The 13,782-nt window shown below is 40.1% G+C and overlaps 2 protein-coding genes across 8 annotated transcripts in view; one reads left to right on the plus strand and one right to left on the minus strand.

Moving 5' to 3' along the window:
* The first annotated feature begins 2,274 nt into the window (after window positions 1-2,274).
* On the plus strand, window positions 2,275-11,532 carry MRPL33 (mitochondrial ribosomal protein L33). The gene is made up of 4 exons (XM_070292339.1): window positions 2,275-2,391; window positions 3,265-3,283; window positions 4,942-5,048; window positions 11,234-11,532. Exons 1-4 carry the CDS (start codon window positions 2,370-2,372, stop codon window positions 11,281-11,283), a joined length of 198 nt encoding a protein of 65 aa, XP_070148440.1. The 5' UTR covers window positions 2,275-2,369; the 3' UTR covers window positions 11,284-11,532.
* The window catches only part of RBKS (ribokinase), a 109,853-nt gene continuing 100,581 nt past the window's right edge, over window positions 4,511-13,782 (minus strand). For 2 of the 7 annotated variants that reach the window (XM_069582878.1, XM_069582880.1), the window contains exons 8-9: window positions 13,255-13,356; window positions 4,511-4,752 (exon numbers count right to left, since the gene is read on the minus strand). In XM_069582878.1, coding sequence (XP_069438979.1) covers window positions 4,732-4,752; window positions 13,255-13,356 — 123 coding nt within the window. In that variant the 3' untranslated portion in view covers window positions 4,511-4,731. Of the gene's footprint in view, window positions 4,753-11,147; window positions 11,783-11,810; window positions 13,357-13,782 lie in introns of those variants that run through there. The other 5 variants (XM_069582875.1, XM_069582877.1, XM_069582876.1 and 2 more) reach the window with 3 other exon arrangements.

Consider the following 13,782-nt stretch of genomic DNA (forward strand, 5'->3'; position numbering starts at 1 on the left):
GTGGTTTTCCCCACTTTCTTCAATTTAAGTCTGAATTTGGCAATAAGCAGCTCATGATCTGAGCCACAGTCAGCTCCCAGTCTTGTTTTTGCTGAGTGTATAGAGCTTCTCCATCTTTGGCTGCAAAGGATATAATCAGTCTGATATTGGTGTTGACCATCTGTTAATGTCCATGTGTAGAGTCTTCTCTTGTGTTGTTGGAAGAGGGTGTTTGCTATGACCAGTGTATTCTCTTGGTAAAACTCTATTAGCCTTTGCCCTGCTTCATTCCGTATTCCAAGGCCAAATTTGCCTGTTACTCTAGGTGTTTCTTGACTTCCTACTTTTGCATTCCAGTCCCCTATAATGAAAAGGACATCTTTTAAAATCCATTATAGTGATACTAAAAATTTAAAGAAAATTACACAAAGGGGAAAACGTCTTTGTCACCATTGGAAGCGACTGTTATGCTAATGTCTTACTTGAATATTAGTAATTAAAGAGAAAACAATTAGCATTTATCTTGCCTTTTTAATTATAATTCTGCCTCAATTGATTATAGAAAACTTTTCTGTACAGAAGAAAACTAACAAATGAATAAGAAATGAAATGTTAGAAAAACTACCACTGTGTGCCCCAAAACATAATTCCTGAGTGAAAAAAAGATCAACAGTGAATGCTAAAACCATTGAGGAAAGGTTGATGGGGAGCAAGATATTTTCATATACTGAAATATCACCATACAGAAAACTGCAAAGGGAAACAAAATGTACTTTTATAATGAAAAGGAGGGAAAGGTGGTGAGGTCTCCAATTTGCTTTTACACAGCTAGCCAAAAACCCTAATCAAATAATATATATATATATAACATATATATATGTTATATATGCATATTAAAAATTCAATATACATAGCAGAATCAACATTTACTGAATTGGGTACACAGTTTGTTCATTATAATATCTTTTCTACTTTTTGATATATTCAAAATGCTTTTTCATAGCAAATTGGGGAAGGGGAAGAAATACTGTATAGACTCTGGGCCTCACCTCTGGCATCCGGGCCTTTTAAAAGATCCCAGATGACTGATACACTCTCAGGAATGAGAATCACTGATTCAGTGCCCACATTCAGCCTGAAACTGAGGTCTGGAGAGTTGAAATGACTTTCCAAGGGACAGAATAAACACTAGAATTCATGTTCCTTGGCTTCCAGTCTTGTGTTTTTTTCTTATAAATCTTCAAAAGAAATTTCCTAAATAAGAAACCTTATCCTCTTGAACACCTGAAGCTCTTGTTTGTCAGCAGCTGAACCACACATGGTAAGGAAGGATTTGGCCACCTAGAGGGAGTCCATTTGTTGGAATCTGGGTATGGGAAAAAAACCATTAGAGGTACCCAGGGCAAGGACAGTCCTGATTTAAAAAATTGAGTTGTATTGTATAACATTTTCTCTTTTTAATAATTTTATTACCTTCAGCGAGGATAATCCATGAGAATAAGTCTTTCACTTGTTTGTAATATTTAATATGTAGATAAAACCACAGATTAGAAAAAAAATCCTAAAATCCTGATTATTAGTTGGGAAATGAGGTTTTGGCTGAAGTACCTGGTGTTGCAGGTACTTGCAGGTTTCTTGCAGAGAGATGAAGATTGGAAGATGGCAAAGTGGTTAGGTCCCAATGCTAGTGGGAAAGCCACGAGTCTTCGCAGTCAAACTCTGGGTTCAAATTCTGACTTTGCCATTCACTAGTTTTGTGACATTAAGCAAATTATGTGACTACTCTCAATCTCAGTTATTTGCCCCCTATTGCCAGGTAGGTGCTTAGATACAGCAGTTAAAATGCTCAGGGCCCAGCCCTCCTAGAAATCCAACACATAATCAAGAAATAGGTATATTCAGGTGGAGTTCTTAATTCTGGAGAGACAGAGTAGCTCTTAACCAGATGGAGATGGAGTTGGGCCGGAGGAGGAAAACGAAGGCAACAATTTAAGGAAATAGTGCAGAAGCGTGATAGCCTGGAGTGGGTGAGGAACATGCAGAGTTCCCGTGGCTTTAATGTAGTTGACTGCGATGATTTAGTGAAATATGTATGGAAAACATCTAACTTTGACTCAGAAGTAGGAGTTAGGGTGTGGGGCGCGAACCTCGAGCGATAACAAAGGTTCTCTCCAAAAATGAAAAGGACTCCACACTCCAGCACCACATAAGAGACACCTGGACTGTAGAGACCACAGAAAAGAGGCAGGCTCAGCCCTGAGGTTTATATAGGGGGCGTGGCTGTGGAGAACTTCCGGACATCCTTTTCCGGAACAGACCTGTGCCCCGGAAGCAGTTGTTTGTTGCTGGAACTTTGGACCCGTTACCGAGTCTTCAGGGGTACTGTCGCCATGTTCCTGTCGGCGGTTACGTGTAAGTGGGGCTGGAGGCGGCGGCAGGGCCTGCTTCCCGGGCAGGAGGTGGTGACAGGCGGGCCCTGGGACATTGCAGGGTGGAGTGCGCACGCCGGTGGGGCAGCCGCCGCTGCGACGTCCTAGGCCTTCAGGACTACAGCACCCGGCATGCCTCGCGGCCGCGCTCCCTGTGGGGCGAGTGGGTCTTGGGGGTCTTCGGCGCAGATTTTGGGTCCGTTTCGGCTCGTTCCGCGGTTAGAGTCTGGCCGGCAGAAGTGGGGCTCTCCCTCGCCCTCGCGGTGTGTCAGCAGAATCACTGGACGTTCTAACTGAGAAAACTTCAGAATTTTTAGTTCACTCATTTCGAGTTCTCAAGGTGAGAAACAGTGATTGATCCTAGGTCGTACAGCGGGCTGGGAAAGAAGCCCACTGGCTCCCAAGACCGTGTTCTTAGGTGCACTAGGCTGACTTCCCGGATGGATTTAATTTCCTTTCTCCACCTCGTGTGATGGTTGTTGAATTTGCATAGGTTAATTTACCGGACAAGAGGCTTGTTCTAGTGCAAATATTTGCACCTTAGAAGAGGAGCAAATGCAGCAGATCTTTGGGAAGATTTAAAGGTAGTCAGTTCAACTGAAAAGAGATTGTGTAGAGGATTCCATCCAGAATTGTGGTGGTCCGATTGGATTTTTAAAAAACATCTATAAAATCCTAACGGGATCCCCAATAGCTCGGGAGTAGTTACTTGAGTGACAATTTATGACATATTTCATGACTTAAATATTTTTATTATAATCTTAAAATTTGAGCTTTATTTGAATTTTGCATAAGCAAGATAATAAATTGTTTATTTTTTCCCATTTCTGTTCGACTTTTCCTGCCTATGAAAAAGTTGCCAAGAGCAAGTCAAAGTAAGTACAAGTTTTTCTTTTTTTTTTTTAAGCTTGTTTATGTTAGATTCATTAGTTCAGCTACTCTCAATGAATCCTTATGTTAAATTAAGCATTTGGCTTCAATTTTCTAAAGTCTGATTTGAGGATTACACTTGATGAATTGTTTTAGCCCTATGAACTGTTTACTAAAATATTTTCCCTCCTTCCCAACTGATCTATTTAAGTGAGCTTTCAGTTAATTTCCTTAAAAGTTGCTTTTGCTGTCTTGTTCCTAAAGAAATCATCAGGGTCCCCATGCTCTTTGGACTATGATTGCAGTTCTTTTTCCTGAAAGTGAGGACCAAGGGCCATTTGTCTGGAGCCCACTACAGGAATATAACAAAAAAAGCTGTGATTTGACTATCCACAGAGCCAGTTTTGAGTTTTGTAATCTTTTGCATTCATGGTACAAGCATTTCAAAAATGGCAAAGGCTAAAGATTCCATGCTGTACCAGAGAGATTATTAATACCAAACTGGTATTTCAAAAATAAATTTTGTAGGCAATAACTGAAGTAAGATTTTCTGTGTTAAAAATAGAAAAATTCTAAAGTAGGTAGCATTTGTTTATAACCCAAGTCACATAATAAATCCTTAAAGCTAGGTTTTCTGGATTAAAGTTAGTGAAAAACATGTATGCTAGTATTCTTCCCTCAGTATCTTTTATTACTTTATATAGCTTTTCACACAATCCAGTTACTTACTTTCCTTCTTCACATTCTGTGGGAATCTCCTGTGTCTTCATTTCTTTAGGGGTGTGCCCTGCCTCTCATGTTCTTTGTGTCCTTCTGGTGCCATGTTCTTTGTGTGCCTTCTGGTCACATATGTCTTGCCTTACAGACCTCGTGTACACAACTCACCTTCCATACTGTTAGCGTTACTTCTCCAGGGTGCAGATGTAGACTTAGAGGGCCTTGCATGTTGTGCTTGCCATAGAGCAAGTACTTAATATTGTATCACTCTAATGCATGACGTACTATGCTGAACATTGAAAGGGATGCAAAGGTGTATAATATTATCTTAGGTGCTTCAGATTCTTTTTGGAATTAGATGAGAAATCAAATAGCATGATCTACATAGGAAGATAAGACCCCTGAAAAAGTAACAAACAGTATGAGGTATTAAAAGGCCCAGTGGGACAAAACATGAACTTTGCTTTGGATGATTGTAAGTTAAACTATGAAAGGGAACAACAAGGTTTTACACATTGTCGGTGTGAAAGTTCCAATCTCTTTATTCTGTTGCTTCCTGATTTCACTCTTACTGCTCATACGTGAAAGATAAAGCTCTTCGGAGACCACTGTCTTCTTGACTGGCCTGCCAGGGTTACCAGTACTTGTGTATTTTCCTTGTCCTGATTTCTCCTCCTGAAATGTGGGGGTCTGAGTCTGTTCCCACAATGCAGTTTGATTAGTCTTCTTGCTTTGGTTAGGTTATTTCCAAGGCACTCTGTGTAATGGAAGAAATATTGGGAATCAGAACCATTCTAAGATATAGACTGTCTTAGAACTGAACTTAAGGTTTGATTGATGTCCCCACAAATAATACTACTGTATAGTGTTCTCAGAATGTGCCATCCTCCTACAACTGATTTTAGTCTATTTCCTTAGCTTGTAACACCTTGCTTTTAAATCTTAGAACAATTCTGGTGAAAATGGTGAGCCAAGCTGGAACAGGTTTTTCCTTCAACACTAAGAGAAGCCGACTATGGGAGAAACTTACTCTACTGCATTATGATCCAGTAGGTAAGATTCCAGAAAAGTTGCTCCATGATAAATTCAAATGCTTTCAAGCCCTGGTGCCCTTTTCAGATGATGTTGAACAAAGGCAGTTTTGTGGCCCCTTTGTCACTATAGCGTTCATTCCTAGTGTATATTGAAAGTTTACTTTGGTGCTAGTTACTATCCCAGGTGCTGGGATATTCATGGACATAAGATAGACTCACTGCCTTCGGTCTTGACGATCAAAGCCTGGTGTTGGAAGGGAGAGGAAGGAAGACGACAATTAATGCTCAGTGCTATGCAAGAAACAAGCAGGATGCTGAGATACAGGATAGAATTGCAAGGAGGTAGATCCCATCTTCATTCTTTAGGTAGGATAGTTCAGGGAATGTCTCTCTAGTTAGAGATAGTTAACCGAAGATTTGAAGGTGAAAAACCAGATATATAAATAGAATAGGCGATACTGTTCGGGAAACAGAAAGAGAAGTATGTCAAGGTTGAGTTGAATTCTGAGACACTTGGTTGGTGATTAGAGTTGGAATTGGTGCTAGAATCTTATTTCTTCAAATTAATCCATTACATAATGAAATATAGGCAGTTAACATCATAATCGCTGAGGGAGGAAATGGCAGCCCACTCCAGTATTCTTGCCTGGAGAATCCCATGGACACAGTCCATGGGGTCACAAAGAGTCGGACATGATTGAAGTGTCTTATCATGCATATAGCGTCATAATCAGTTATTTTGTTAACTAAGAACAAGGCTGATAGACTCACTTGTGGCCAAGATGGAGCAATGGGACTGAATTTACCTTCCCTCCTGAAACAACAACAACAGAAGGACAATATAGGCAACAGAATGCAGTGATCCTTGAGAGAAAGGGAACAAGTGCTTGTGAATAACCAGACAAAATGGAAAATTCTGTCTTCTTTGTTTACCTGCCTAAGTCTTCAGATACATGAATGCATCATAATGACACCACCCTTATGGCAGAAAGTGAAGAGGAACTAAAAAGCCCCTTGATGAAAGTAAAAGAGGAGAGTGAAAAAGTTGGCTTAAAGCTCCACATTCAGAAAACGAAGATCATGGCATCCGGTCCCATTACTCCATGGGAAATAGATGGGGAAACAGTGTCAGACTTTAGTTTTTTTGGCTCCAAAACCACTGCAGATGGTGATTGCAACCATGAAATTAAAAGACGCTTACTCCTTGGAAGAAAAGTTATGAGCAACCTAGATAGCATATTTAAAAGCAGAGACAAGACATAGAGTCTAGTCAAGGCTGTGGTTTTTCCAGTGGTCATGTATGGATGTGAGAGTTGGACTGTGAAGAAGGCTGAGCGCCGAAGAATTGATGCTTTTAAACTGTGGTGTTGGAGAAGACTCTTGAGAATCCCTTGGACTGCAAGAAGATCCAACCAGTCCATTCTGAAGGAGAACAACCCTGGGATTTCTTTGGAAGGAATGATGCTAAAGCTAAAACTCCAGTACTTTGGCTACCTCATGCGAAGAGTTGACTCATTGGAGAAGACTCATGCTGGGAGGGATTGGGGGCAGGAGGAGAAGGGGACGACCGAGCATGAGATGGCTGGATGGCATCACTGACTCGATGGACGCAACTCTGAGTGAACTCCGGGAGTTGGTGATGGACAGGGAGGCCTGGCATGCTGCGATTCCTGGGGTCCCAGAGTCGGACATGACTGAGCCACTGAACTGAACTGAACTGAACACAAGCACCCTTACTCTCCAGGCAATATGAACCCCATTTTATAGATGATGAGTTTGATGCCAAGGATTTTAGTTAAGGACACATAACTAAAATATGTGACAGAATAAAGATTTGAATTTAGGACTGTCTGACTCCAAAACCTAGGCCCTGAGTCACTTTATATATGAACCTCTTATTGAGAGAAGAGGCTAAAACTCACTCACTAGTGTGTGACCTCTGGTTGGGCACTAGTACAAGTCTGCCTGACAGCCACCTTAATAGCTGCTTTCAGAGTTTGTAAAGAAGATCTGACAAACTGTTCATTAGCTGAATTCATCAAAATCAAAAATAATATCACCTTCAAAAAAATCAGGGCTGTGCCAGTGTAAGGAGGCATTCAAAAAGGGCTCTGAGAGGGATTTCCCTGCTGGTCCAGAGGTTAAGACTGTGCTTCCACTGCAGGAGTGAAAGTGAAAGTGAGAGTCGCTAAGTCGTGTCCAACTCTGCAACCCCATGGACTGTATAGTCCATGGAATTCTCCAGGCCAGAATACTGGAGTGGGTAGCCTTTCCCTTCTCCAGGGGATCTTCTCAACCAGGGATCGAACACAGGTCTCCCACATTGCAGGTGGATTCTTTACCAGCTGAGCCACAAGGGAAACCCAAGAATACTGGAGTGGGTAGCATGGGTTTAATTCCTAGTTGGAGAACTAAGATCCTGCATGCCATGTGGCCAAAAAAAAAAAAAAAATTTGTTATGAGTTCCATTCTTTAACAGAAATAAAATTTCCTGCTGTTTTTATGGTGTGAAACTTTCTGGTCATTCTTTAATAAAATGGGAATTCTAGGTTCGTCCCTCATGACTAGCAGTCTGAATTTCAGGATATATATCTCAAATGATGGAAAATTATTAGAATGATAAGGTATATGTCTTAGGCTGGGTTGATATAATGAAATACCACAGACTAGATGACTTATAAACAGCAGTTTTATTTCTCACAGTTCTGAGACCTGGAAAGTCGAAGATCAAGGTGCCAGCATGGTGACTTTCCCATGGTGAGGGCCCTCGTCCTGGTTTATAGGAAGGGGTTCTTGCTGTGTTCTCACATGGTGGAGGGGCAGGCAACTTCTGTGGGGTATCTTTTATGAGGATTCATCCCATTCACGAAGGTTCCACCCTCGTGACCAAAGCACCTCCTCACGGCCCCACCTTCTAATACCATCATCTTTGTGGGTTAGGATTTCAACATAAATTTGGGGGAACACAAACTTTGAGACCATAGCAATATGATATTAGATTGATGTGGTGGTTTTCTCCCTCTGATTTCTATCAGCTGGTGAAAACCCAAAGTGATGAACTTTACAGTAGAGTGGTTTTCTAGCATTTTAGCTCCTTTAGAGCTTTTTAAGGAACTTGTACAACGTTAGTAAATGTTGATTGAATAACCTTCTGAGATTTTAAGTGTGAAAATGTACTGGAATTTTCAGTCTTAGTATGGAGATATTAGGAACTTTCTGTCAGATTGATTTTACATTTTGAGATCAGGAAAGGATACAAACATAAACAGTTTCAACCATGAGTTGAAAGTGGAAGAAAATATTCATATATATATTTCAGACAGACGATTAGAGCTTTTCTGAGAAGGGATTGTTGGAGCCTTGACAACACAACTTTGTCTCTTCTGAAGAAAAAAATGTTCTGGGATAGCTGACTGCTTGGCTTTCTGCCCACCTACCGAATGCCCTGTGGGCTTGCATGATGTTTGCCTTGCGGCCTGCCCCATTGCCCAGGGTACCAAATAGCTTGGCAGTTGTCCTAGCATGTTTTACTGCAGTGAGAAAATGGTTTAAGGGTTTAGTTTAAGGGTAGTGTTTCGCTTGTCTGCTTTACAAAGAAAATCAGGCAAGGAAACATGGAAAAATTCCCAATTACTTGAGTACTTCATGGTATACTCTATGGCTAGAACCAGCCTGTGTCTTTTCAAACTCCTTTTCCTCATATGAATCTAGATGTAAATTTCCCAGGAGGAAGGATTAAAGGCTGAGGCATAAGTGTATTAAACTTTGTTAAATATATGAAGGTTTATTATAAGGAAAATGAAAACTTGTCAGTTTTAATTTCTTGGATGACTAAACAAGACAATATTGACTTTAATTGAAGCAGAATAAATTTAGGTTAGATGTAGGGCAAGAACTTGACAGATTCATTCTTCTATGAATTAAACAGCAAATATTTTGACAGAAAATTAATTTATTGTTTATGACTGAGGATAGCAGCGTGTCATTTGAACTCAGCTAACACATAATGAGTGTTTGCTCTCTGGCAGTCCTGTGAGGGAGATGGAGTTATCCCTCTCATGGGGAAGAAAACTGAAGGAAGAGTATTTTGAGAAATTTGCCCAAGAACTTACAGTAGATAAATGGTGGAGGCAAGGCTTGAACCCAGTCTTTCTGATTCCAGGCCCCCTATTTTTTCTATTACATGGAGCCAGTTTAGTCTATTTTTTTCCTTTTTTAATCAGGACCTTCCCCTGCAATCAGCACTGTTGTTCTTATCTCCTGCCACTATTTGTCTAAACTAGATGCTCTTCCCTGTTCATCCAAATGCTGCTGCTGCTTGAGAGCCTAAGCTTGACCCTCCTTGTGCGATGTTTGCCTCACCATTCCAGTCCCTTTTAGTCTTTAGGTTCCTGTGGGGCTTACTGGATGTTCATACAGGTACCTTATGGTATATTGGTACTAAAATCAGGGACTCTTCTTCAGTTCAGTTCAGTTGCTCCGTCGTGTCTGACTCTTTGGGACCCCATGAATCGCAGCACGCCAGGCCTCCCTGTCCATCACCAACTCCTGGAGTTCACTCAGACTCATGTCCATCGAGTCAGTGATGCCATCCAGCCATCTCATCCTCTATTGTCCCCTTTTCCTCCTGCCCCTAATCCCTCCCGGCATCAGAGTCTTTTCCAATGAGTCAACTCTTCACATGAGGTGGCCAAAGTACTGGAGTTTCAGCTTTGGCATCATTCCTTCCAAAGAAATCCCAGGGCTGATCTCCTTCAGAATGGACTGGTTGGATCTCCTTGCAGTCCAAGGGACTCTCAAGAGTCTTCTCCAACACCACAGTTCAAAAGCATCAATTCTTCGGCACAGATAGGACTCACTTTCATAAATCCCACATTGCCTAGCACAGTTCTGTGGACTTAAATATTTATTCTTTGAATTAAGGGAATGAACGCAGCAAGTATATCAAATTTTCATGAATAGTCTTCATCAGTTATTCCTCTCCAGGGTCACTTAAATAATCTCCTGACCAGTTATCCATGAGACAAGTTCTTTTTTTAATCCATTTTTTAGTTCCATGTAGAAAAAACATGGAAATATTTTTTGCAGTGAATAACATTGATAGGAAGTTGTTTGGGTTCTTTACTACTGCCTTGCAGTGCTTTGTAGTCTTCCTTGGAATTTGAAGGAGCACTGGTCCTACTTATGTTTAATACTAGATCTTTTGAAACATATTAAAAATATTCCTATTTACAAAGTAATAAAATACATTATTAATTTTATAGATAAATTTCTGTTGACTGGTTAATGGTTATTAATTTTAGCTGCCATCAGAATCATCCTAAGAGTTTTAAAAAATGCAGACTTCCAGTCTCACTCTAGTTCTGCAGAAATAGAATTAGGGTAGAGATGGAGGTAAAAGTAGGAATGTATTTAAATAAGCTCCCTAGCTAACTGTTGATAATAGACAGTTTGGGGATCTCACGTGCAGGGTATCCATATTAATTATAGAAGAATAACAACAAAGCTAAAATTTCTTTGGAGTTCCTGGATCTTCCTTGGTGCACTGTTCTTGGTTTTTTGCAAAGAAGAGTGTGTGTGTGTGTGTGTCCTTATTGCCTACCATCTAGTCTCTAATCTTTCATCCAGGCAGTGAGCACTTTTGTTTGGTGTGTTTTAGAGAACTATACTCTGTTATGATATTCATAATAATAAGACTTGGGTTATAATAGTAAATCTGTACTTGGATATATGAAACCATTTCTGGAAAGTACAAGGTTTAATGTATATTTACTCTTTCAGCCAGGCTTCCTTTTCTTCTGTGGTCTGCTCAGTTTTTACCACTCTTTTTCTGGAGTCCAGCGTTTTCCTACAATCTCTCCTTGCTTTACCTCATACAAGAGTGGGCATTAGCTGAGTGAGGACATTTTTTTGCCTGTAATTTTCTTTTTTTAATTTGACTATTTCATATTGGTTACATGTGACTTTGTGGGTTATCAGGGATGCAACTGGTTGGCTGGTGGGCCTTCCTTGTTTTCCTTACCATTTTCTCCAGTCCTCTCTGGGATCAGTGAACTGAGTTTGCAAGTCAGCTCCATCCTTATGACAAAGGAAAGTAAAAGAAGAGAAAGGAGAGGGCTCATGATCTGATGTGTATTTTTATTAAAAAATGCTGATGATAAACTTTTTAGTATTCTGCTACAATCCTTTTTTCTCCTCCTACAGTGAAAAAAAAAGTCCTCTTTGTGGAACAGAAAAAAATACGCTCCCTCTAAACAATGGATTGAAAATGAATTTGATTTATAAATGAGAAGATCGAGGGTGGTACTGATTCAGAAATTCTGCAGCGTGTAATAAAAGAAGAGGAAATGGCACGGAATCACTGCCTCCTGTGATTTGAAGGCCATTGTGAAGGAAAACAATGCAATGAAAACAAGTTCTTCATATTAGGACATATACCATTGCATCACATTTATTTATCTTTCTGGATATTTTTATAGCTCTTAATAAAATATATTAAAATAGCTTGTGCTATTGTCTTTTAGTGATGTTTTCCCCCACTCTTTGAAATGTTAAAAACTACAGTACTAAAAAATAACCATTGTTTCATATAAGAAAAGAAAATTTTCCATAGTGAGATTTGTGCAAGAGTTTCCAGTCTGCCCTCACTTGTACTTCATAGAAAAGGCAGGGTCATGGTCCAGAGAGATCTTGAAAGAACTGTGCGATAACACAGATGGCAAAGGTGAGCAGGAATGAAAGGAGGAAGCCAGCCTGTTAACACAGAAGAAACCAAGAAAACTTCTGTTTTTCATCTGTACTTATATAATTAGAAAAATGCCATTAGTCCACACTCTCAAACTCAGGTCACCAAAGCAGTATCTAGGGTTTTCTAGGAACAGTTTGGACGACTTCTAGAATTTTTTTTTTTTTAATAAGAGGCGCTATAGTGTATTTCCATAAAGCTAATGGCTCAGCTTTTGCGGCAGTGGTACTACACAGCCAACCAGCTTGGAAATTCCACTGATTATCCCTAATGTACAGGTAAGGACTCCTGCCCTCCCCAGATCTGTAGTGCTTTCCTACCCAAGCTGTTTACCACAAGGTTTCAAAATTGCCCATTTCTCTCCCTGTCAAATTTCTCATTGAAGGTAAGGATCAGCTCATATTTTGAGCTCTACTGGTATGTATCCTATAGCATTTTAAGCATTTATAGGGGAGAAGGATGGAGTGTCCACCATGACCACAAGCATTAAGAAACCAGTGCTGTTTGTGAGTAACAGGTGTTCCCTCCCTGTGGCCCAGTCTTGTCTCCTGAGGAAATGTGAGAGTGCCTCTCTGGAAATGGAATTAGACAGTTGTTGAGTCTTAGAGGCTTGTGGCATTACAGTCAGTCAGCTATTTTTCTGGCATCTTTTGTGAAAGCTCTAATTGAAAGCAATAATAGGTGAGATCTTGGCTATTTTTAGATTGAAACTCTACATTGTGGTATTGGGTTACAAGAAAAATACTTCACTTGATTCTACCTAAACCCAGTGTAAAGGGTCTGTGACATGCATGAATCACTTAAAACAAAACCAACTTAAAATCTGGTTTAACGAATGACTTGTCTATTTAGCACATAGGCTAAAAGTGGCCTACAGGTGGTGTTTACAATTTTAAAAAAACTCAGTTGCTGATACTTAAATGTTGAAAGATTTCAATAAACATCTAAACTTCTGGCTTCTCTTGCAGAACCAGAAGCTCTGACAACACTCAAGGCAAAGCTGAACATCAGCTGCCCTTCTTAGGAACTGCTTGTGTGGCCCAAGTCATACCCCTCTTTCCCTTATTTAACATTCTCTGCTTTGATTGTAGACACTGTTGCTTGCAAATTCAGCTGTTTGGTGTACATAACAGTATTCATGATGTGTTGGCAGTAGAGTTTGCTGGTTCCTGAATGGTGGGGTTGTTTGTACTGGTCTTTGTTGTAGTATCCTTAATTCTGTCTAGTTGACTTTGCATGAAAAGCAAATCATTATAAAGAAATAATTGAAGGCTTGAGGATGACTTGGTAAATGAACATAATATTTGCAAAGAAAGGAGGTGACATTTTATAGTAAGCTGCTAATTAATAGTGACCATCCCTAAGTACATTTTATTTCCAGGTATATTTACTTTGGAGTTAATAGCAATCAAAACAGATCAAGGGGCAGGTCTTTTTTGTATGGATAAGATGACTGTGTTCCTGTGACCTGGACACTGACCGCTGCGATGAAATTAGATCTCTTGAGCATTTCTTCCAAGGACAGATGTGAGTAGTAAGCCAGGTAGAAGGCCAAAGCTCCCACAAAACTGTCACCAGCACCCTGTAATTCAAAGCACATTTGTAGAGATAAGCAGGTAGTCATTTGTTGCCCAATCTGTTTTCAAAATATTCAAGTATACTTTTAACTTTAGTTTTAGATTTACAGAAGAGGTACAAGGATAGTGGAGATTGCACATAGCACATATCCAATTCTGTAAACGTCTAACATCACTAGGGTACATTTGCCACTACTAATGAAATAACAGTGCTTTGGTATTAACTAAACTCCGTTCTTCGTTCTGGCTTCCCCAGTGGCTCAGTGGGTAAAGAATTGCCTGAAATGCAGGAGATAGAAGAGATGTGGGTTTGATCCTTGGATGGGGGAGATCCCCTGGAGGAGGAAATGTTCATCTCTAATCCTTGCCTGAAAAATCCCACAGACAGAGGAGCCTGGTGGGCTACAGCCCAGAGGGTAATAAAGAGTCAG

The sequence above is a fragment of the Ovis canadensis genome, chromosome 3 (assembly GCF_042477335.2).
Source record: "Ovis canadensis isolate MfBH-ARS-UI-01 breed Bighorn chromosome 3, ARS-UI_OviCan_v2, whole genome shotgun sequence".
NCBI lineage: Eukaryota > Metazoa > Chordata > Mammalia > Artiodactyla > Bovidae > Ovis > Ovis canadensis.